We start from the raw sequence: 25,899 nt of genomic DNA on the forward strand, positions 1-25,899 counted from the left end.
GCGTGCAGCTTTAATGATTCCCCCCCCTCCTCCCCCCCACCGACAGTTATTAATTATAAAGCAAGTCCTTAATCTTAAATTCTTAGTATTCAGATGCGACATTGAACATAGCAGAAAAAAAAGGGAAATTTTATCTTTCCCATTGACTTTACCGAGAAAATTTCAAAATTTTCTTCCAGGAAAAATACAGTTGGAAGAAAACAATAATTCTCCAAGCAACATTAACAGATTGAAGAAGAGGCATACAGGCACACTTTTCTCTGCATTTTCAAGGGTAATGTATCTATATGAAATGAAGCAGAAAATCATAATTACTCTGCACTTTCAACATTTGACAGTTTACATTTATTTCCTGTTATCCATGCTTTCTAAGAAAGAAATATCTGCATTTTTTCCCCCTCAGACAAAAAGCTACCTCTCCAATAGACTTCATAGGGAAAATTGCATGTCCAGTGTGCTGGGGTTAGACTGGGCAAGTTTTAAGAGCCACCAGTGATGCACTCAAGTATTTTTAAATTTTGAATAAACATGATTAGACACTGACAACAATTTGACAATGGTTAAACACTGACAGCAATCTGACAATGGTCAAATACTGACAAACACTGACAACAATTTGACAATGGTTGAACACTAACAACAATCTGGCAATAGGTAAACACTGACAACTATCTTACAACGGTTAAATAGTGACAACAATTTGACAATTGTTAAATACCGACAACAATTTGACAACAGTTAAATACTGACAACAGTTAAATACTGACACACACTGACAACAATCTGACAATGGTTAAACACTGACAACAATTTGACAATGGTTAATGCTAACAACAATTTAACTTGACATAATTATTCATCTCATCTAAAGGCTTTTTATTACCCTTGTGTATTGCAATGTATTTAGCCTGTATGTTTAATATAATTTGTTTGCCTTGTTCTTAAAAGCTTACACCAATTTCAACAAAAATTTTATCACATGTTGGCTGTCAGTTGCTTTAGAGGATACTGTACTTAACCAGTTAATCACCAAACCAACTATATGAAATGGTATAGATGGTAAAGCATGTTGCTGAAAGATTCTTATATTAGGTATTGTAACCATGTTACAGAAATTAATATGTATGGAATTCATAACTGTTTATAGCATAGCTGACAAAAAAAATTCAAAGCTTACAAAATCATAAGAGTAGTATTAAAATGACTTCTCTTGACAGGGTATAAAAATCTGCTGAATTACATTTTATATGTAGCAACAAGGTAATCTCCAAAACCAGTGTACAGTCTCATACTGGGAAGTTTTAGAGGAGAGGGGATTAGAGATTTTCCGCATGAGTTACAATAGGCTACGGTTTGACAAACTCCATCAAAGGAATTTATACAGCAATACCCGCATCACTAGGGCAGCGGGTCGCCACGCGTGCTTGGAATGCATTAAGCTCACTTTCTGATCCGAATTGTGAATAAATTATCATACCAATGAGATTGTTTGCTATGCAATTTAACTCAGTAATAGTTCTTTAATCTTTCTTAATGTCAATATAAAACTGCGAATGACAAAACAGTTGGTTTATGACTGACACTAAAGCTGCTTCATGTTGAACTGTAACCTACAAATAACATGGAATTCAGGTCACAGAAATTTTAACATGCATTTAAAGTCACTGAAACTCACCACTAACACTGTTAAGATTAAAACTATTTAGTCATTGCAACAATATTCCTGATCTTGGATGCAAAAACTGACTGTCCCCCCATCCCCCAACCCACCCCTACAGATTATTCCTTCTTCTTCCTTTCATCTCTTGCCTTCTTTCATAAAATAAACTACAAAAATTTGCAATGTTACTCTCTTATACATAAATGGCTTAAAACTGCAAGAAACACAATATACATAAATTTCGTTCAAGAACCCAAAATAGAATAAAGCCTTTTGCACCAGTAACGAGCCAGGCTAGCCTGGTTGCCTGGCTGCACATGAAGACATACTGACCACACTCTATACTGTGAAGTTGTTTTTATTTCGATACTGAAATCCCTTTTTAACTTCAAAAGGACCGTTTCAAATTCAAAGCAGGGCCAAACCATTACACAGTTCATTTAGGGTTAAATGCAGGTTTATGATAACGATATATTTCAGCACATGCGTATCAAATCAAAATTCAACCTTGTTCTTCCCCCAAGCACGCAAACTTATGAATACTTATAAGGCGTAAATAAAAGGATTACATTTATTTAAATCTAGTTCTTTTTCAATTTAAAATTTAATCAAATATATCCCCAAATCTTTAAATTGATTTAATGGTGTCACATACATGTATATAAGAGAGGGCTAATCACTTTCTGTTTGGGTTACGTTATGGGTATAAGACTGAAGAAGACACCCAAACTGGCATCTCAAGGGCTAACAACTGAACATCTGAAGCTAGCCATACTAAGCTACCTCATATGAAAGCAACCAATATCCCAGAATGAACTCAAACCAACAGTTTCGACTGTAGAGTGACCTGTTATTATTACCAAATCTACCAGGCAATGAACAACTTGCATAATAACATTTGTGAACTTAAATCTTAAATCCTAGTTTAGGCGATGACAGCCACAGTTTATAATCATCATCAAAATCATAATAAAGAATTAAACTCCCATTCCTAAACTAAAAACCGTTTGTAAGATCAAACGATGATAAATCATGATAAACGATTGATGCATGATGACTATGAGTGATGACAAGAATGATAAAATAATTATCTTGTGTGTTTTTTTTGTTACTGGTTCACTTAACTGCTGTTCATCAAGATTTTATATACAGGTAAATGTTTTTAAAGTCAGCCAATGGACTTATCATTAATCCCATCAGTACAAAACTATTTTGTTTCACTATAGTATCATGATCTTTCACGCAAAATATCAAACTTCACTGTGAGCAAAGAAAATTAGGTTAAAAAAAGAATTAATGAACACTGTACATTAATTGCCACTTTATGGACCAGACAGATTTTTACAAACATATACATGTATATTATGTCAAACAAAGTTTCAAAACCAACAACTTCCAATGAACTTATGTTATTAAGCGCACAGCGATATTTTTCTTTGAACAATTTGACACAATGATCTTTCATTTAGCATCTAGCAATTGCTGGCACTAATATAGAATATACATATATTTTATTTGTGCCTCAAATACATTAGTCTCAATATTTCCACTGCATTTTACAAACTGATATTACAGAAACTAATGTCAGGTGACCATTGGCTATATAATAAAAAGCACAAATTATGTTGGGCAAAAATACATGTGAAATTATTGTTTTATTTGTTTAGAGTTTTTTTTTAAATTAAAATTTTGCTTTCTCCCCGATTTATTTAAATCACGTTTCAAAAAACTAGGGGCTTATGATAAAGAGTAATACAGAGTCCTCAATGTTTGACTTGTTGATACCTAAGTTAGGTTCATGTGCATAAATGTTTACATGTTAAAAGAGTAAATAGAGTCAGGCAGAAGTGGCCTTATGTCACTATTTGTTTATACCCCAGTGTTCTTATAGCAAATATGCAAATATTTGACATGGCTGATCTTTCTTTTCAGTACTATTATAGTTTTAATCCTTAAAGCAAAATTTTTGATGTTTCTACAAAAATAATTGAAATTTTCTGTACTTTTAAGTTAATATATAAACTTGTGAAACTGTATTATCCAATTTAAATTTGTTTTCTCAAGTTCTGAATGAAGAATTTAATTGCTTTTTGAACAAATGAACACAATGTGACTTCTCTACGAAAACAAATGTTTCATAACTTTTTAATGCTTTTGGTTAAGATTTTGAGCAAATATTTCTCTTAAATTAAGCAATTTTAAGGGGAAGTAATGCTGTAGATACTTTCACTACCTCTGAGTACAAAACCTGAATGAATAACCTCCCTTTTCTAATATAATCTTGTAAGAGTAAAATTAAAGTCATTTTTTACAATTTTTTTGATAAGGAGAAAAAAATTGAGTAAGCCTCAGCAAATTCTTTCTTTAAAGAAAATCATTAAAAAACATTGTCAAGTGTACACATACAGTGATCAAAGCTAAATTGTACTCGGGTACCATTCACAGAAAATCCCTAACATGCATCAAAAAATTTGAAAAAAAAAAGGTGCAGTAATAGCATTTATTCGATAAGAAATGCAAGGAAATGAAACACTATTTAATACTTAACCTGCTGAATTCAGTTAATGGACTTGCCTGGCTTTAAATATGGAAAAGTCCTTTCCAAGTTCAAAGGATTTTAATATCAAAATACATTAACTATAGCTTTCAACTGAACAGTATAAGCTTGATCAGACTGCTGGCCTGGCTATATACTAGTATCAAACGCTTAATATCAAGTCCACTTATTGCAGGTAGGTCAGGAGTTAAAATTTTTGCATCATTTTAATTTAAAAACAAACTGCAAGTTTATATCCAGACCTATACCAGACCTTGATGTTATATCATATTCTATGACATAATAGGCAAATCTGGGAAGAAAAACAAATGTTACAAACATTCTTAGGCTAGCTTACTGTTATTTCAGTAACAATGTGTACTATATGTTTACATTAAGTATCAGTATAGCATATAGTATATACAAAGTTCCAAAGTGCATCTTGATATGCATACAATCCTGTACATAACAAAACAAAACACAAAACAATACATCTAGCCTTTATCAATAAATGTGGTATGACCTTTCCATGACCTTTCACCTGTAACAGCCATACTAGTGTGAAGGAGGTCCCCCATAAGTCGGGGTCTTGATATGGATACGTCCCATGACAATAGGATGGCACAGTCTTGTATGGAAACCAAATCATATTTACAAAGATTCTATTCTACTTACTTAAACACATACTTATTGTTTTAACATTGATCTTGTCCCTTGCTATTATATTTGCTTGTTTTTCAAATTAATCTCTGGAAATTAATATTTCAATTAAAACTTTAGTGTTTATTTACATCATTTGTTTACTATAATGGGAAGAAACGTAATACAACACTTGACTATAAATAGTTTCATTATGTATTGATGTAATCAAAACTTTATCATGCATTATATACGAAACAAACTTGTCCTATTCTGATTATATGGAGTATAGGCATATACATTTGTAATATCCACTCTTAATTTAACTGTTATCTCATCTGGTATCTGAAATGGACTTTTCAATCTGTATATGAGCCATTTCATTACAAAACCAACATAATGGGTTTGTGACCAGCATGGATCCAGACCAGCCTGCGCATCTGCGCAGTCTGATCAGGATCCATGCTGTTCGTTATCATTTTCTCTACTTGTAATAGGGTTTGTAAGCGAACAGCATGGATCCTGATCAGACTGCCCGGATGCGCAGGCTGGTCTGGATCCATGCTGGTCGCAAACGCACAATGTTGGTTTTGTCGTGACGCGGCTCAATATTATCTGTCTTAATTAGAAAAAATTTCAAAGTAAGTATTACCTGGAATTTTTGATTTTTTTCGACTTGCCCATGGACAAGTTGAACTAACAGCTAGAGTTCACTTTCCCAAATAAATAGTGAAAAACAGATTTATCACACTATGGCTTTATTTAACCAATGCAGAGATTTTTTTTTTTGCTTATTATATAGCCATTATTTGGTCATATTCCCAATTGAAAATAGTATATTATTTTCCCAATCCACATGAAAAAATTCCAAATTGAAAGTTGCAAAAAAATATATTGAATAAAAATTCTAAAATCCTTGCAAATAAGGGCTTCTTCACTGTAATAGTGCTTAAATGTTTGAAGATGCCATCATAAACAGTAATTGTTTGCATCCATTTAATCACTGCAAAATTTCAGTTATGCATTTTTCCCCAATTTTTAACAAAACACCGCTGAAATTCCCAATTCCATGGGTATGGGTTGTGTTCCCAAAATCCTGGAAAAAATCCCTGCAATGGGTCCTTGTTTACTAGGTATTTGCTTAAACTCGTATTTGGACATGCATGACACGTTTCGACAACATCTGATGCGAAAAAAGAGTATCCTTTCTTATTATGATTTTTCTATGTAAAGGACCAAAGTCATATTTGCGGTTTGTGGGGAGATTCTGCAAACATGATAATAAAGTTTGTCTGAATTATTGTATTTTCGAAGTAGGAATTGGTTAACCAGCTATCTTTAACCACAAATGCGTTTCAATCATATTTTTTGTCTCTCTGCACGTTTGATTTACGCTTTTCAGATTCTTTTCAGACCCAATGAAAAATTTTGTCCATTTTGTATCAAAACAATTCACAACGCAACAACGAATATAATTATGATGCTACGCATTATTTACTAAGGCGCAGGTCAGTTGCCTCGATACGACCAAACGCCAAGCTTGTTTTCCCATAGAAGCGAGAGGCCTAAAAATGTAACCTCTAGAGTGATTACAAAGTTTTTCCAATTTTGGTCTGTGTGACCATGAATGACGCATGTTCAAAACTAAGCTAAAAATCATCAAAACAAAACTTTCTGACAAATTTTCAGGATACTTGGGATGAAAATTTTACCTCTAGAATGCAAACAATATTTTCCCTAATTTGGGTTATGTGACCTAGTTTTTGACCCCAGGTTCAAACATGACCTAGAAACCATCTGACTTATTTCCAGGATATTTGGACCTAAACAGTATCCTCTACAGTGTTAGCAAGGTTCTCCCATATTTCGGCTGTGTTACCTAGTTTTTGAACACATATGAACTATAGTTGAACTTGAGTTAGACATCATACATGTACAAACAACCTTTCTAACCAATTTTCAGAATATTTGGACCAAAACAGTAGCCTCTAAAGTTTTAACAAGGTTTTTCCATATTTTGGCTGTGTAACCTAGTTTTCGACCCCAGGCGACCCATATTAAAAACTGCTCTAAAAATAATCAAATCAACCTTTCTCACCAATTTCCAGGATATTTGGACTGAAACCACAAAAATTTGTTTCACAACAGCATGATCTAAATAAATAAAACGGTGAAAAGCAAAAACAATATGAACAAATTATAGAATAGTATAATTGTTTTTTTAAATAGATAAATATCGAACATAAAACCACAATCAATTAGCCTAAATTAAAGCCTATACAGGGACTGACAATAGAACTTTAGAATGCGTTTCACAGAACACGAAAACTTTCCTCAATGATGGACAAACTTCAGTAATTCACATGTTATGATTAATATTAAATCATAAGAGCTTTCTACCATATGTAATACCTAATTTCATATTAGTTTTGATAGGTAAAAAAATTCAGCACTTGGTTGCCATGATGCCAAAATATTAGACCACATGATTACAAGATTGACCTTCACAGCTTATAAAGTTTTGGAAGCCAGAACTACACACTTGCATGACATACTTAACTTCATCCAGCATTATAAGGGTCCTGAGATCAGAAATCTCTGGTAACCCCTCAAGGTCTAACACCTGATAATTATTTTCCAGTATATAATTTGTTTCTGATCTCATAACTTTATCAAGTCAGTTTTTTAACGAATTCAGCATTGGTGAACATATCATAGTATCTGGTTATCTATTCCATTCTGGAACTATATTCTAAGAAAAAATGCTGAAGAAATGAGCAGCATGCCCATTCACACACTACAGTGCGTAATTCACGTACAAAATTATATATGTACGCATAAAAATTGTAGGAAGTTAGGAAGTACATGCACGAAAATTAAACTTGTCAGAATGAATGTTTGGGATAGTTACTCTAATCTGCATATCTGCTAAGTGTCATAATAATTTACCAATTGTTAGGAAAAGTCTAAAATGAGTTTCAATTATATGACTGATTTTAAAAAGTCATTACATTCTGATTCATAAATATTTTAGCCGAATCTTGATGTCACATGATTGTATTGTAATAACCCACCTACCTAGAGGTGTACTGGTAAGAAATCAAGGTAATCCTCGCATGTATCAGTGCAATTAACTTGGCATGTAAAAGAACAAAGGGGTTTTTATTCAATAAGAGCTAGGGACAGGTTACTGGATTCCCTTGTTTCTCATAGCTGTCTCTGAAGTCTAATCATGTGTACGTCCCTTAGGGGTCTGAGTAGGTAGGACTAAGGTAGATAGAAAATCACTTGATTTTTAGACAATTAATCTTTAATTGTGAACATTACAAATGTCATATGAAAAGGTAATATAAATAATAAACCTTTAGAAATGGATGTGCATAATTTCGGATATACAAAATTTTGGTTATGGTTAGTAAGTATTAAGGGCTGAACAGAAGATCAGTGATTGTAATGTCTGCCAAATTAAGTGCCTGTGATAGTGTACTATTAAAGTGCAACAGCTATTTAAAAGGCAAAGCCTTAAGGTGAGCTTGATTTACTTTAAGGCCAAATAAAAAATATGTCTGGTTCAGGAAACATTGGTCCAAAAAATTAGGAGGGTAGGGATTTTTTTTTTTTTTTTTTTTTTTTTTTTTTTTTTTTTTTTTTTTGTTGAGAGAATGTCTTATTTTCCATATATAGATGTGTTGCTTGCTTAACATACTTAAACAAAGATTGTAATCAATCAAAGCCTCAAAGCGAGCTTGATTTACTTTAACCAAGAAATAGTATAAATTAATCATTCATTTTTATTTTACATTTTCCGTTTTAAAACTGTAATTCAGTATTTTATACACTGCTTCCGTTTATTTTGGGTCCTGTCCTATTATGGTTCCTATAAAACTGCGCAGGACACCAGACTACACATCCCTTTTCAATCAGTATACCTCGCTTTTATCATTATCTTGTAATTTGAAAAGTTGTCATGTGTCAATTCTGCGAACAAAAGTTTTCAAAACCATCACTATCTAGCAGGTACTCGTGTTACCGTAAACCTCGCTTTGCCAGCAGGCCTTTTGTACCAGCTCTTTGAGCTCGCTATTAACATCATTCATGAGCTTTTTGACAAAATTGTTCTTACAAACAAAAAATCATTTAAACTTCTGTGTACCCCTAGGTTTGAAATGTACCCCCAATTTTCAATGACAGGGGGTAAAGCACCCTTACATTTGAAATCGAGTGGGCATGCTGCATTATACAGACTAAACAGCTGAAGAAAATTATGCATGAAGTGTTCAGGTGTTCACCGTGTTGTATCCGTCATAAAATGAAACAAAGATTCACGAATTCGCAAACCTAGCTAAACGCCGTTTTCCGGTACTTTCTGTACATAGCTCTGGGGAATTCACCTAATGGAGTGTAATAGCGAACTCGTTGTTTTCGACCTTTTTTCAATTTAAATTGAAATAAAACAGTTATTTCTTTATAAGAAAAACATTAAATATCATTGTATGAATAATTCCATACAAAAAATAAAGTAAATACACAAGTTTATGAAAATAACCTTATTTATTATGGAAGATTCCACTATGTCTGTTTGAATTTTATTGATTTTCATTATAAATCATCTATTTTTTTGAATACTTTGCAATGGATATGAAAGGAATATTGATAATTTTCAAAAACATCAATTTTTTCACCTTAAACGGTTAAATAATGATAGAAAAATAGAAATATCACGTCACTGTGTTATGTACTTCATTTGGTGTAATTCCCCAGAGCTAAAACGGTAACGTACCGGAAAACGGTGTTTAGCTAGGTTTTCGAAAAGGTCAATACCGGTGACAGTGCTAATGAAAAGATGAAATATACTGTTAAAAACACTTAAGATGTTAAAAAAACAACCTGTCCCATTTGAATGCCTTACCAAAAATTTACAGGAGTCATGGATTTTTCTTTTTACAAGATTTCCAAATTTTGTTACACCGTGAAAAGTACTTATGTGTGAGTTTTACAAGTACCTGATATGTTCCGTATATACAGCACGTACGATTCCGTACATGCATCTTCATATAATATTTAGTCACATTCAGCCTCAGAAAGAAATAGAGTTTTCTTTCGTAAAAAGGTAAAACACGAGTATGTTTATGATAGTTCGACCTATACTATAGATAACATATCCCCGTACTGCCTCTTTCCGATCAGCTAACAGATTTTTCAACAATAACTGACAGTGAAATTATATATAAAATAAATTCTCTTTCAATTCTGCGAATATTATCATTTCAGCTAATAAATGCACCAACTTTTTAAAATTTCACTTCAATTATTACTATGAATCGAGGACAAATCATTACTGACCCATTTTCCAGTTCTTCAAAATTTCACAACCACTTTTCAATCAGTTAACAAAATATAAACTGTACCACATAAAAATTGTCATACTATGTTAAAATATAATTAGTTCTGTATTTTGGAGAAATTTTGACAAACTCAACTTCAGATAAATGGTAATAAACAATTTTAACCTAATTATAATGCCATTTTTCAATCTAGATATCTATTTGCAGTGGTAAAGCTGTCACAATTGGGGTATGGATGTACATTTCAATTTGCATAACAGATAAAGCATGTTCTTGTGAAATTTTTAGGATCTTAGGGTCTATATGACCCCATTCTAGTGACTGCTTACTGAAAAGTTATCATAGACAATGTTTTTCCTTGGTTAAGTGACTGTTACTTTACTGATGTATTACCTCCCAATTAAAAACTGTATGGTAAAATATGTACATATTAAAATTACAGCTTTTGAAGTGCAGTATATATTATGAATTCATGATATTGAAACAGTTGTCCAACTTAGTATCCATTTCTGCAGACTGACAAAAAACTGAGTCTGTAAATCAATTATTTTTAGAAAATTATTGCGATTTGTAACTTGGAAAATAAAGGATTAGTGGAAAACACACATTTTACATATTTTGAACTAAAATGCTAGCATTTTCTTTTTTTATCGCCATAATTGACATTGCTGCTGATAAATTTAGTCAAGGTGAATACAAGATGTTCTTACAGTTTGGTTACATGACAAATAAGGTCAAAAATAAAAAAATTCTAGTGATGATTTGTAACCAAAGGGAAATAATCAGTTGTAGTTTATTGATTGAAATCTGTAGGAGTGATTTCCCTTGGCTGTTTTATTAGTTAATCATGCGTGTAATTGTTCCCGCCGTTTTCTGAGTTGTCATCAGTTTTTGGTAGAAGGCAGACATGTTTTTCAGTTGTTTAAAATAATAAATTGGTTATTAATTCTTAAATAGGATTTTGGATTTTGGATTGAGGTTGGTGAAGTTTAATATTGGTTGCTTACTTTGTTTAAGTGAGTTACAAATGAGCTGTGTGTCTAAAGTTTATTAAAATAAGATATTCATGTATATTGTACATGATTTGTTTACAATGCATCTGATAATGGCAGCATATTTAAAGTAATATCTATTTGCAGTAATTAATATAAATCACTGTCATTCTCTATTGTGCACATGTTTAATTACAGTATGTTGCAGTAACATCACAAGATTGAGAGGATTTTTGTATGAGTGTCATTGAGTCCAATCCACAATTGGTATGTATAATTGTACAAGTCATATTATTGTTTTACTATTTTATAAGTTTACTATATTCATTTAATAGACCACTGGATTGAATTATTTAATATTTAATATAATACAGAAAACAGTACTTGGAATGTTCAGTCATTAATTTAGAAGTAATTAATTGATGTAATGGTTTAATGACTGTTATATTGGCTATTTGATGTGAGATGTTTGTTATAATCATGCTATGACTTAAATTGTATATATTGTGTTGTGTTAATGATCTCAGTATGTACATGTATTTAGTATTGCTATATTTGTTTGTTTCAGGGCTTGATCTTCATATTGATCTTCATATTGATATCTACATTTCATACTGATTATATATTGATTGGTGCTTTAACAAGTGCTTGATGTGAAGTTGTGATGTGACTTTAACCTCTTGGGTTAAATCTACTGGAAGCTTTATATTATATAGTAATATACTGAGATCATACAATGAATGGACATTTCAATTAAAAGTATTGAACGAACTCAGCCTCGTTGATATTTATTCCTTTACATCTTTAAGGGCATAATTTTAACAAAGGTAACAGATTGAAAAGTGGTTGTGATTGAAAACTGGCAGTATGTGGATACTGTGGGTGTTATGTTTTTTTATCTGATAAAGAAACCCAGTGTCTCACAGGTTAGTATAACCTAAAATCAAGTATATCACGTGTTTATAGTATGAAATAAATTTACATATTTATTTCTATTATCCATAGACAAAGATAACAGTTTTTTATGTCTCTGTATTATCGGAGGTAAACACTCGTTATCATTCTGAAAATATTGAAGTAGGTCATTCACCTTGAAGTTTTAAAGATAGGGTTGGAAATCATGTCCAGTAAACTTTAAGAAAAAATTCCCTCGCACTTTAAATGTGTTTGCACGATTGAAACGAAACGATTGACCTTGTATATTGAGATGGGCAAATTAATTAAAAATATTTTGCAGTTCAAACAAACAACAACAACAACAAAACAACGTACAGTTGGTCGAACATATTTCGATTGGATAAAATTAATAATGTTAAACCTTATTTTTTTAATCTAAGCATTAACAATCGTCGGTATATGATTTTTGGCCTCGTGGGTATCCGACGATGAGCATTAACTTACCTTTTTAAGTTTTATACAGTAGGTCGTAATATTGTTAAATTGTAGGTGAATCTTTGTAAAATTCAGTTCAATGGTTTCCAGTAAATCACAAGCATCAAGATTGTCCTAAAAATGAACTCTCAATAAATATTCACATTCACCACAGAAACAACTATATGTTTGCCCTTAGCTTATGGTATTTGGTATCTGGCATCACCTTGCTGTCTATTGTAATATTTATGTTAATCATGCCTTCCACCTGGATCAAAACCGGCCCATTCCGAGGTCTTTAGTCTGAATAGGAAAGCGTATTTAGATCTCCTCTGAAAATAGAGTGCTAGAGTTAAGAGATCTAGTCAAATCGCATTTTATTGTTTTTCTTTCAATACAAAACAAATACAATTTCCCATACATACATAACACAAGCAATTGATCAAGAAAAATATAATAATAATAATAATAATAATATAATATTAATAATAATAATAATAAAGTTGCAATATAAGATTTAACAACATTAGAGGGTTTGCCCATAAATTTTGTTGCAGTCAATAGATATTGTTCAATATACATTACACACATGTATAATTAGCATCAATATGATAATACTTGGAAAATAAAATACATCTTTAAGATGGCAAATGGCCCGACTAAAAATAATTTTTGAAAGAAAGAATAAAGAAGAAGAAATAAAGAAAAACGATGAAAGAAAGGCAAAATCACTAAGCTGAATATTCCTCTCCAGTTCTTCCATCATCGTTATCGATATCGTAAATAACAATAACATTTTGAAAGTAGGAGACTATAAGATCTAGACGTTGTCTAGCCTTCTTGAAAATTTGATAAGAATTTAAACATAGTGGAATTCGTATTTTTGTCGTCATCAGTATGGTCACTGGTACTAGATAGTTTATACCACGAAGAGAACGATAAACACGATGAAAAAGATAAATGGCAGTCTCTGGTCCGTTTACAAATGAAACTTAGTTTGATTGTCTGCGTCTTAAGAATAAAAACCGCATTCACAGTTTGAACTGTCGGCATTTAGATTACTACACTTATTTTCAATTCGTGTGTGGGGTATTATGTAAACGTCTGTCATCAGAAAAGATCTATGACGGAACTTTAAAATATGTTTTAGACATCTTGTATGCAATAGTGCGTAGTTACTATCCACAAAATATACAAGTAAAATGGTTTCCTGCGGTGAACATTTTAATGATATAAAGATATTTCATTTAACTAGTTTCAACATTATTTGGGGGGGGGGGGATAAATTAACGTTTGTATCAGGAATATAGTTGACAATAATCGATCAATATAGAAGAAGGTATTTGGAAACTGGTGACCGTTGAAGAACATAAAACAATTATTTCTTTTTAAGAAAATGATTAAATAGGCCTACCATTTTATGAATTATTCCGAGCAAAAAATAAATTAAGTAAACACACAAGTTTACGCAGAAAATATCTCTATTTATTATGGCAGATGCCACTACGAATATTTTAATTTTGTAGATTTTCAGTTTAAACAATTTATTGTTTGTAAAATTGAGATAGATATTAAAGAAACATTGATAATTTTCAAACACATCATTCAAGTTTTTCCACCTTAAACGGTAAAATAATCATAGAAAATTAGAAATATCACGTAATAGTTTTTTGTTCTCAATTAGGTATAATTCGGACTAATTCCCTACAGGTGAATCCGTAACGTACCGGCTAACGGTATTTAGCTGGGTTTTCGAAAAGGTCAATTAACCAATCATATACGGTTTACATATCACATGCTCCTCCATGTACCGAAAACAGGTCACGTGCTCCTCCATGCCTCAAAAGTTAAACGCGTACCAATACCCTGCGGTCTCCAGACCGCAGGGAATAAATCATGTCACTTGACTATTAAAATGTCCTACCACCTACCATGGGGCCACTCTTTCATTTAATTTTGTAAAAAAAACTAATTTTAAATTTTCTCAAATACTACAATGCCTATACCTAAGATATTTGGCATGTTGAATCACTTTCTTATTCTCATTAATAGTGTCCACAAGATCAAAATTGATGGTTATTTAGTATAAATAGACATATGCATAACCCTATGTGGATCTCATTAACTGAAGCTACATTCCTTCAGCCTAAATACTTTAAAACATATAGACAAATAAACCTCAAAAAAGTTTTTGTTAAACATGTCCAATGAGTCAAAATAGGCCTGCAAAGGTTCACTTTTGATACATTGACCTTTTACTAAGTGTTAAGGAAACATAATTTAAACGTCGTCACCTCAGAACCAACAGTACCCAGTGTAGCATCACCTTTTGGTACTCTACAATAATTATCTACAGCACACAACTTAGGTCAAAACTGGTATTACCCTTGTCGTCACTTGTTATACTCGTATCTAGGACAACACAGTTAAAAGTTGTTGATGTGAACTACGTACGTGTACATGGCATTGAGACTGTAGCATTGCCTAGTGAACATTTTAAAAAGACATGATTTTTGGCCCTTAGTTAAAATGGCTCTGCTCTGCCGTGATGTGACCCAGTGATTTATTTCTGCATTGAAATGAAAGAAAATTCGAATCTAACGTATAATCGGACACGATATATTTTTTACAGATTTTAAACTACTTTTTGCCTGTCATATGAATGCATATTTTAATCCCTCTTATGACTCGATGTTTATCTTAAATAAATATGACCTAAAATAAATATCTGATTAGTTGCATGCTATAGCGGACTTAATTGGTTGTCAATTAAAGTCCGTGTTGATAACTAAGATTAAAAAAAAAATTGTCTGATCATGTGATCCAAAACTGTTTTCTGAAAATGAATGTCGAACACTAGATATTTAGGGTGTGATATATTCGAAGCTGCCATTAATATAAAGATGGGCAATAGTTCCGGACATATTCTAACGCAATCAATTATATAAATATCAGCGACAATCTTCTTAGTATTTGACGAAATTGGAAATGAAATAACTTGTTTATAGCAGTAAGTTGAAACATTATGTTTTAGTTTTATTTTTGATTAAGTAAAAACAAATTTTGTAAAATTTAACAGACATTTTAAATCTTAAACAGACATTAAATATTGAATGAGTAATTATTGATCAAAAATGAAATAGAAATCGAAAATGAAAATCAGGAGCGTTTAAATATGTGTTTGGATGAACAGGGAATGTCGCATGATTGTAAAATTTTGCTATGTTTGTTACTAGATTTATTACGCATTTTTTCTACCGATCGCAAAGATAGAATTTACGAAATCAACGACCAGTAGAATCGTCAACTGTTGAAGTAGATTTATCTTTACAATATACACATGTAGTTAATTAATAAGTAAGTGATTGATTGATAATAATTGATTGTTTGATTGATTGACTGAAAGAATTAGTGATTTAGTGACTGAGTGGCTTTGTGAGTGAGTGAGTGAGTGAGCGAGCGAGTCCTATTCCTGCTGGTGTATGCATGCATATTGTCTGCCACCAGAGACTTCAAACGTACGAGGGCTGTTCCACATATTCGTGGAATTTTATCGTAGATATGTTAGTAATAGACAGATGTAAAATATTTTTTTTTCATAGACATGAAACAACACTTTTGCATCCGACCATACAGTTTTCATTCAAATATAACTATGAAAAAAAAATAGTTACATCGATTTATATAACACCATGAATCATACATTGGCCGGCTTCAAATGTGAGTCAACGCATGAGCATTAATAACAGACAAGAATAAAGATCAACAAAGCAAAAGACAACATTCACAGGACGCAGCCCCGACACACACAAAGTAGGGCACCCAGAAGGCACCCAGAAGTCAAGTCACACTTTCCACTAATTCTGCTGTATATTATTGTGGCGGTTGCGGTTTATTTTCAAACCAGCGAAATATTTTATCGTTTGATCATAAAATGTCGCGGGCATCTTACAAATCCGCGATTATTTTTTTTTGTCGAAATCGTACAAAATGTCGCGGGGAACGTAATAACCTCGATATCTTATAACAGTTGTTGGAAACAGCAAGGAACATTTTTGACTTGAGTGGCCGGTAGCGTCCATGGGTTTGACTCTACTTTTTTATCCCTCATTTTGTCTATAACAAGTCGAGAAACGGAAAGAAATCCGCGACATTTTTTGCAATTGTTGTTAAGAAATTCTACAAAATGTCGAGGGGAAAAATTATAGGCCCCCGAATTTTTGTTCTTTAACAACCACATTTTATAAAAGTTGCGGCTAAAAAAGTCACGGCTTTTGTAAAGAATCCGCGACTTTTTTAGTCGCGACTTTTTGCGCATCACAATGCTGAATGCTCAAACTCGACTTTTTACTAGGTATGCATCAAAACAAAATATCACGGATTATAATGGCCGTAATCGGCTAGCTTTATTCTGCTATTAACACAGAACTTGTCGCAGTTTCCTTCTTAAATCTCGACTTTTTACGACAGAAGTGTGATAGGAAAACTCGGGAATTCTATAAGGGGCGACATTTTATACACAAACTATCGCGGATTTAAAAGTTGCCCCGCGACATTTAATATAACTGACGGTAAAATTTCTAGCGGCTTTAAAATGGGCGCTATCGGCCACCATAGTATATACACAATGTGGCCATGTACCCCTCAACGTGAATATGATTCTTTAGTTTTAAACATATTTATTGTATATATATACATACATACATACAACAAACATTATCGGGGGCCTATGATCTAATGGTGTCCTGGTGGCGCGGCGAAACTCCTGAATGCTATCGAATTTCTTCCGCTTTGATTTTCGGGAATAGGAGCAGGATATGGAGAATATGGTGGATTCTCCAATACTTCAAATCCAGCAGATTATTGGTAGATCAGGAAGTGTTGGAACACATCATCCAGACCCAACCCTGATCGTTTCCTGACATCGCGTTTTACAAGGTCTCATAGAGATCAGTGTACATGGCTTTGAGACTTTAGCATTGCCTAGTGAACATTTTAAAAAGACATATGATTTTTGGCCCTAAGTTAAAATGGCTCCGCTCTGCCATAAATGTGACCGAGTGATTTATTTCTGCATTGAAATGAAAGAAAATTCGAATCCAACGTATAATATAATACGTTGGGCAAAATTTATTAACAACATTTCTGACAATCGCGTTTACAAGGTCTCATAGAGATCAGTGCATAGAGATGAGCATTTTTGACGACATGATGTCTGGTCATCGTGTCTTGTGTGTCATTATCCTTAAGTTTTGAAAAACATCGCCTAATTTACATGGTACATTTTAATCAGACTTTCAAGAAATGTTTAACTTTCAGGTGACCCTCTGCACAGAGTGTTAAATAAATCGGGTGTAATCCACAAGAATGACACATGAGAATCAAATAAACTTTTTTAAGATAAAATATTTTATAAAAACTTTGTCACAGGGATGATATAAAATATTCATCCTGATTTTTTGTTGAATCGAACCTGGGACCTTTGGAATAACCGTTTCGCGGCTCTACAGACTGAGCTATCCGGTCGCTTACACATCTCTCTCCCCCCCCCCCCCCCCCAAAAAAAAAAGTGAACAGTTCTGAACCCTGACATACTACCGCGCTATATTGAAATTCTGCCTCGAATTTCTTAGGTTATAGATCAATGCTAATTAAACTCTAGCTATATGCAGTCACTGTCCTCCGTCGGGCGGCAAATGTCACAGGGTAAGAAATATGTGCAGCCTGACCGGGGTTTGAACCCGGGACCCTCGGAATACTGTTCTGCGGCTCTACCGACTGAGCTATCCGGTCGCTAACACTTCTTTCCAACAGCTCTGAACCGTTTCAATTTTATTAATGTTCACAAAAACTGCCATGCACAGCGCTTATATATTTGAAATGCACCACTACCGTGTGTTCATTTACCAAAGTTATACAAATTATGGCCCTGAGTTCAACACAAGCCCGTCCTGGTGTAACCTTTACTTTGTGTAACCCTAACTTTATATAAACTTATATAGAAACACACATTTAAAACGTTAAACTTGTTTTGTTTGATGATAAAATAATAAAATGCCAATCAAAAGTTGATGATTCTCTGTAATTTAACATATCAATCGCAATACACAGATCGGATACGGTATTTCGGTCTAACTTACGCATGTAAACATGCTGGGAGTTGCCGACAAGTTTTTTTCCAATATATCATGTAAAAGTCCACCTAAAATAAGTTAATTCATAGAAACAAAGCAGACAATACATTATTTATATATTTATTATTATGGTTGTAGAAAGCGAAAGTACAAAATGCCAACCTGCTGACATTTAGTTGGATTTGTGAAAAATTTGACATCAGTGGGTATATTCAAATCACAAATGGTTGTCCGACACATTTTCAATCATATTTGTACAGACTTTATTTTCGTTTGGATGCCAAATATTCGTTTTACATTATCGAAGATTTAACTCTCTGTTTTTTTATTCTGGTATAACTACTTTCAATCAGTATTAACTTGGAGGTTATTAATGAAAATAGCCAAGGATGTTCCGATCGATAACATGTACGTTGAAATGCTGCATTGTCTTAAGTTTGTGTAAGGTTAAGAATTGTCCTGCAGCATCACCTTGTGGTCCTTGTCAAGCGTTGCATAATAAAACGGACAGGACCATAAATGTGACCCCAGTTCTATGTTCGTTTTATTTATATAGACATATATAGCATTCAGAAAAAGAAGGATTCTTCAAAACAATGATAAACCATGGCTTTTAGTAATTGCCATTTGGTTCATTTCTACACTTCCAGTCACTGTGCGATTACAAGTTTCTCCTGAAATGACTCTTTGTTGAGCTACCTGGGACAAGCACGATCCTCATCTTCTGAAGTTTTATATTTTACACTTTTCCAATTAAATTCATGCTATTTTTTATGACTGATCTAAGGGGAAATCACATTACTTTGGCGATAATAAGAAAGGAACTACTCAGTAGTCTTTGTTTATTAAGCATTTTATTTCGACCAACTATGTAAATTTGCATGTTCACTTAGTATATTATATTATATTTACAGCTTGTTATATCAAAGATGTAAACGTTGACCTTGGTATTAATTATTAAACACATAAGCATCAGTCAAAGGCAAACATCCATGGTAAATCTGTCGCAACTACATGGATCGACAGACGAGATTAGCACCGATGACGAGCAATATGAAGCAACTTGATTATCTCGACAAAACCTTGGATTACATAAACATCATTAAAATCAATACCAGCGGTTTTAAGAAAAATGAACATATTCAAAATCAGGATGATTTAGAAAATGCTGAGGGTATTATAGATGAGATCACTAACGGAAGAAAACGAAAGTCTTCATTCAAAACAAATGCTCCAAATTCAAAAATTGCTAGAACCGATCCAAACTTATCAATACCGTCAGAAACTGTCAAAGCTACACAAGGACATGGATACAAGTTTAAACAGCTTTTCCTTCAATCGCAAGTAATGGATATGCTGAAGCAGAAACGGGTCAATTTCGAAGTTCATCTATATTTAGTTGAAAACCATATAAGTTCTAAATTTTCTAAAGCCTTTTCAGAAATTGTTACCAAGGAATGTAAACAAAAGCTTCGTCAAGATAAAGAGGTTACTAAAAGTTACATGCTTTTTTTCTACAGAAATGTAAAAAAGGGAAAGTTTTTTACACCTGAAATATACGCATTATCTACCGGTTTCGCATGGCGAGTTGTAAAACCGTTTGCAGAGATGAATTTTGCCAAACATGTTGAGAGGCGGGTTCTTAGTTTTCCGTGTACGAAGTTTCATTATGATCTAATAGATGGGCATATATCCTCGATTTCAAAGTTGGCAAGACCTGGACGTGAAATAACATTTACAACATGGGATTTTCTTGGGATATTGGTAAAGAATCGAACCAGACAAATCCGTGACAACTCATCTTTATACTCGTCTAAAATAGATGCATTCGTGACTAAAACAGGAAAACATATACCGACCAAATTTCAAGTTGGTAAAAACAAGTTGAAAATTCAGCGTAAGCTAAAGTTATCTCAACTCGGACGTTTGCTTGAGCATTTTTCCAAAATAATCTCAAACGAAAAGCCGACGTACTTGATTAATGATAAGAAAGAAGAAGAAAAAGATAACCCATTGTTTCAAATGTATGATTTTGTTTCACAAGTCACTAAAAAAGGGGTTCGCGAAAATTTAAATAAAAAACTGAACAAAACTCTTCAAGACAGTATGGATGGCAAAAATTCAACAATATATTTAATGCATAAGAAGAAAAGCGTATGGTCAAAGGCAGATGAGTTCAGTCTTCGATGTTTGGATAAATCAGCTTCGGGATCGAAAAAGAAACACTACAAAACAATAAAGAAATGGAATGTCTTTCCAAAACTTGATGATGTCATGCGCGCGTTAAAAAAAGAGTATACACCAAAGTTTCAACCCGAATGGTTAGACAATGTCATAATTGAATTTAGAAATATAAAGGCAGCCCTGAAGGAATGCATCTTCAGACGTTTTATTGTAGGAGGCATCGGAACGTATATATATAATCATGGAGAGTGGATTGAGATGAAAGCTGAATACCTTTATTGCATTGAAAGGGACTTTGTTGAAATATTGAAGCATCACTGCCAAAGTGATCTACCTTTGCTTCTTCCATGGAAACATCTTTGCAAAAAAGGGGAGAAGAAAAAAGATAAAAAGAAAGATGAACAAAAGTTCCAATTACAACAATTCAAGACCGAAACAATGGTACCAAAGTGGAAAAGTCATTATTAAAAAGTCTGCAAAGGTGAAAATTTACAAGAACTCACAAAGCTTATGGAAGACAAAACCGACCCAGTTTATGACTTTGAACGGTTTCAAACGATGAGTTCATGCAAGAAAGCTGCGAGCCTGTACAAGCTTTTGGAGTGTAGACTTGAAGAAGACAGCTACAATTCAGCCCATACATTACTGAACATGATCTTACCTGATTCATCTGACACGAAAATAATAACATGTGATAAAAAACTGGTGAATGGTATCGAGCTATGCGACATAATGATTTTCGACAAGAGTGCTATATACCTTGTTCACGTAAAAGCAAAATTCAATGGAGAATCTATTCGAGCGGTTTGCTCTCAGATAAGAAATGCTGCTGATTACATTTATAGAGAGATAACTCTAGGAAGAAGTACTGGTATTTTCGATCAGTACTGGAAGGAGCTCACCAAAGCTGCTGCTAAACCAACAACACACGGAAATGAAGTGAAAAGTGTTTTGGAAAATATGACAAAGAAAACATTCAAGGAATATTTCAAAGAGGGGCGGGATATCATATTTGTCCTCGCGTGTCGAGACACCAGGAAGAATGCAGAATTTATTGAATTTGGTGATAATTCTGGATTATTAAAAGTTCCTTTAGCAGAAGAGATCCAGAAAAAGATTAAAGAGAATACATCTGAAGTCATCTCTAAATTAACAAAAGAAAAGTTTCTTACTGAAGATGGACATTTAACAAACAAGTTTATTTTAAAAGGAAAGAACACCAAAGAAGCATTTATAGAAAAAATAAAACAATGGAAATGTATTAAGAATAAGAAAACGGCAAGAAATGTGTCTAAAGTTCTTATGTCCGGGCTTTCAAAATCAAAATCCACTATCGCTAAAATGGATATCATTAGACTTCTAAAAGACTTCGAGCGTTACAACGTTGATGATCGCAAGCTACAGCTAAAATTGCTTAGTATCAAAAAGGATTTTCCTTAAATGATCCGAACACATCAGTGGTTTTCTTAGCAACTCAGAAAGTAATTAACACATTGCAAACGGAACTTACAACCTAGGAGAAATAAGATGATAAATACTGCAAAATAAGTCATTAACTGCGCATAATATGTAATTTATTGCTTGAGTATTTAATAGTTTTACTTTTCTTGAAATTTTAGTACATGCACAATTTTCTCAAGTAAAGTTTTCTTTAAATATTTTAGTTCATCCCGTGGCTTGCAGCATTCAGAAAGTACAATACCCAGAGTTTAGATATTTTGTATGCAGCACCCCCCTTTGGCCCTTTACGAATCTTTTTTTTAATTGTGTTCTTTTCTAGCAATGTAAGGTGAGTGATCCAGGTCCATCATGACCCTATGTTTTAGTTTCCCCTTTTGGTCGAACTTGTAAAGTCCCTATATGATTAATTTTTATACAGGGTCATAATATGATAAACAATTATTTATAGTTATACAGGCAAACTGTCTTAAACATTGACATGTGAAAGTATTTAGAATTGATATACATGTATTCAATTATCATAATTATTTTCTTTAGATATATTTGTAAATTTGTTGTCTCGGATATACATTAGTTACGCACTATGGAGGATATGGCGTTGGAAGAGAAGGAGACTGTTATTATATGGTTGGCAAAAAATATAAAAAATAAGGACACAGAGAAGAAAAACAATAGCTCTCGATTTAAGACGTGAAACGATAATTCCACACAAAAACATACATTTATCATGGTAACTTACGCTTTGCAATGTTTTATAATATCCAAATATAACTATAACTATGTAGCTGGCACACAATCATAGAAAATGAGGACTAGGGGGAGAAAATAAAAAAGATTTTCATTTCTTGTTGACATGCGTTATTATAAATGTGACTGAATTCAGGCCCAGCAACGTAATACAAAATAAAATAAAGTAATTAATAAGCTAATTATCATAAGATGAATAAATAAAATGGAGGCAATAGAAATATTATAGCTATACAGAGCACAGTAGTGAAATATAGAGAAGTTGTCCTGTGGCCATTACTGCTTGAAAGAAAAACCTTCGAAATACAACAACACACGTTGAAAATACGATCTCAAACTCTTCATATCTAGTCGAGAGCTTAATACAATATTGCTGAAGATAACAGTTTATCATTTTCGTGTGTTACAAATAGGAGATCAGAAAAGAGAGCGATGTACCTGTACATATTTCTTAAGCATTAAAGACAGCTTTAATTCTTAGAAGATATAGAGGATATTTGTTTGTTTGTGTGTAAGATGAAATTTTATTTCATCGAGTTGGCTTTAAAAACAGTATTCTCACGAGTGGCGTAGCCACGAGTGAGAATACTGTTTTTAAAGTTCACGAGATGAAATAAAATTACATCTTACATAACAAACAGACAAATTTTCTTTTTATTTTATGCTTAAAAACAAGTTAAAACGAAATTTCCATAATTTTAACGTTAATATTAAAATTTGTTTCCCCCATTGAGAGCCCCATTTAGACGGAATTTCACATTAAAAACAAAAAGTCTTGAGCTGAAAAATAAGTCCGCCAATCAAGGTTAAATGACGGTGATATTTATTCATTTTATTAAAAAATATGAATGATCGCTTGTTTTAATAATAAAAATAAACAATTCTTGTAGGAGAAAAAGTCCAACCATCCATCCATATTTCTGTTACTTACTGCGAATTTATATTAGACATGGCTTTGTAAATTGTAAGCGGCAGCCATTTTTTAAATTTGTGTATTTCATGGGAGGAAAATAATTGTGTAAGATTCAGAGGGATATAATTTGGATTTGTTAGTCATACACCTTTTTAAAAGAAAGAAAACTTATTTGAGGATTGTAACAGACAAAAAATAAGTGTTGACAGATGTGAAAACATTCAGAAAAGGAGCTTGGAAAATGGAAAACTCGGAAGCTTGCTAAGGAACGCTGCCGCTGGGTTGTTTTACTTATTCTACGAGTGATGGTTGTCAATGCTTTTCAATTTTTCATAAAGCATACGGCAGTTATTGCTCGTAGGATACTTTAATATGCCCAAATGTCATCAAGAGCAGTTTTGCATGGGGAAGAAATGTATTTTTCAGACTGTAAAAACGAAACAAAAAATTTAGAGACGAAATTTGGTGATTGGAATATAAATGAATAAAAGTAAGCTTTCTCTCTTTATTACTTTTGACTTTTAAGTTATTTATCTATTTCAGCTTTGCTATTTCTTTTAACAGCCTGACATTGTCAGAATTGTCAGTAAAAATAAAATTGAGGTACCACATGGGGATAATCTTAAAAAAGTAGTTTCGTCATTGAAAAAAGTGAAATTATATTTTGATAATTTTCACTGTGAAATTATCAAATATAATTTTCACGGATAAATCAGTAATCCACTGAAAAGCATAAAATAAATAGCTTTACAATACCTAATTAATCGGACTGTAATAGAAACTATTAATTGAAACAAGAAAAGCCATAGATATGATACAAAAGTCAATCGTTGAGTGCTTTATTAATGTGATATAATGTTTGCGTGTGTAAAAAAAATTATGTTAAAAGTGAGAGCATAAAAAGCTTGCAATACATAGACAAATGTCTGCAGAAAAGACAAGCAAATATAAAATCTATGTTTATATCATACAATTTAAAAAAGCAGTCATTTCGGTGAAATTATCGATCTAATGACAAATCTTAGTTTCATGAAAAAATTATAATTGCTATAAGAGTTTACATAACTAAACTTTTATGGAGAACAAAATAAATGTTGCTGCCAAAAGCAAAGGATGATTGTACCCACGGCCTCATATATTTGTGCCAATGTAAATGATACTTGTCGATATTTGTGTGAACATAGCGGTCTTGTTTTCAACATTTTTGTATTTGCTAAACATTTTATTTGTAGTTTTTTTGTAACTTGTAAGTACAGTTGACATCATTAAAGTCATCTATCATATTTTAAGTAAATTAATGCTGTTCAGAAATAATTACATATAAAATTATAGCAATAGCTAATCTGTGTTGCAGCAAATATGCCTTGTATTTAGCCTTCATATTATGCTTAATTATCAAATTGAAAATTATCATTTTCTGTTCAAATTCTTTTCTGAATCAAACTTATGAAATGCTACATATTGTATTCAATTTAGTGTAATAATTATCTTAAAAAGTTGAAATCGAAAAGGGAAGAGCAACTTAACTTTAGCTCAATAATCAAATTGCATTTATCATTTTTTTTTGGTCCAAATTGTTTTCTAAATCAATGTGATGAAATGCTACATATTGTATTCAATATAGTGCGATGATTAATTAAAGTTAAAATCGAAAAAGGAAAGAGCAACTTAAAGCATTTTGCAATAAATATGTTATCTCGTCATCAAACTGTGTACACGTGTAGTATCCATAGACTTTTCTTGTAGGCACATTATTTCTCCCAAATCCATATTTCTTTATTTTTTAGAAATGTCCTACATGTGTTTTATAAAGTTTTAATAATGGCTTAAGAGCATTTTAGATGTTAATCAATTGACGAAGTAGGGCTGAACATGCAATACTGTGTCGTAAATGAAACAAAATGTAAACAAAGTAGT

The 25,899-nt window shown here is 32.6% G+C and overlaps 1 protein-coding gene and 1 long non-coding RNA gene across 3 annotated transcripts; both read left to right on the top strand.

Moving 5' to 3' along the window:
* Positions 1 to 10,949: 10,949 nt before the first annotated feature.
* On the top strand, positions 10,950 to 11,999 carry LOC132748126 (uncharacterized). The gene is made up of 3 exons (XR_009628222.1): positions 10,950 to 11,158; positions 11,371 to 11,439; positions 11,741 to 11,999. It is a non-coding gene; the product is annotated as an uncharacterized LOC132748126 (long non-coding RNA).
* Positions 12,000 to 15,360: 3,361 nt separating this feature from the next.
* LOC132748128 (uncharacterized) lies at positions 15,361 to 23,825 on the top strand. 2 transcript variants are annotated; one of them, XM_060737676.1, is made up of 2 exons: positions 15,361 to 15,553; positions 19,592 to 23,825. In XM_060737676.1, exon 2 carries the CDS (start codon positions 19,692 to 19,694, stop codon positions 21,327 to 21,329), a length of 1,638 nt encoding a protein of 545 aa, XP_060593659.1. In that variant the 5' UTR covers positions 15,361 to 15,553; positions 19,592 to 19,691; the 3' UTR covers positions 21,330 to 23,825. The 2 variants fall into 2 exon arrangements, with proteins under 2 accessions (XP_060593659.1, XP_060593660.1); XM_060737677.1 differs by having other exon boundaries at positions 15,390 to 15,553; positions 19,592 to 23,815.
* Positions 23,826 to 25,899: the final 2,074 nt, after the last annotated feature.

The sequence above is a fragment of the Ruditapes philippinarum genome, unplaced genomic scaffold (assembly GCF_026571515.1).
Source record: "Ruditapes philippinarum isolate M1 unplaced genomic scaffold, ASM2657151v2 ctg3276_1_1_1_1, whole genome shotgun sequence".
NCBI classification, from domain to species: Eukaryota; Metazoa; Mollusca; class Bivalvia; order Venerida; family Veneridae; genus Ruditapes; species Ruditapes philippinarum.

Excerpts from the sequence above, each read along its gene's own strand:
- LOC132748128 (XM_060737676.1), top strand. The coding sequence starts at position 19,692 with ATGGATCGACAGACGAGATTAGCACCGATGACGAGCAATATGAAGCAA.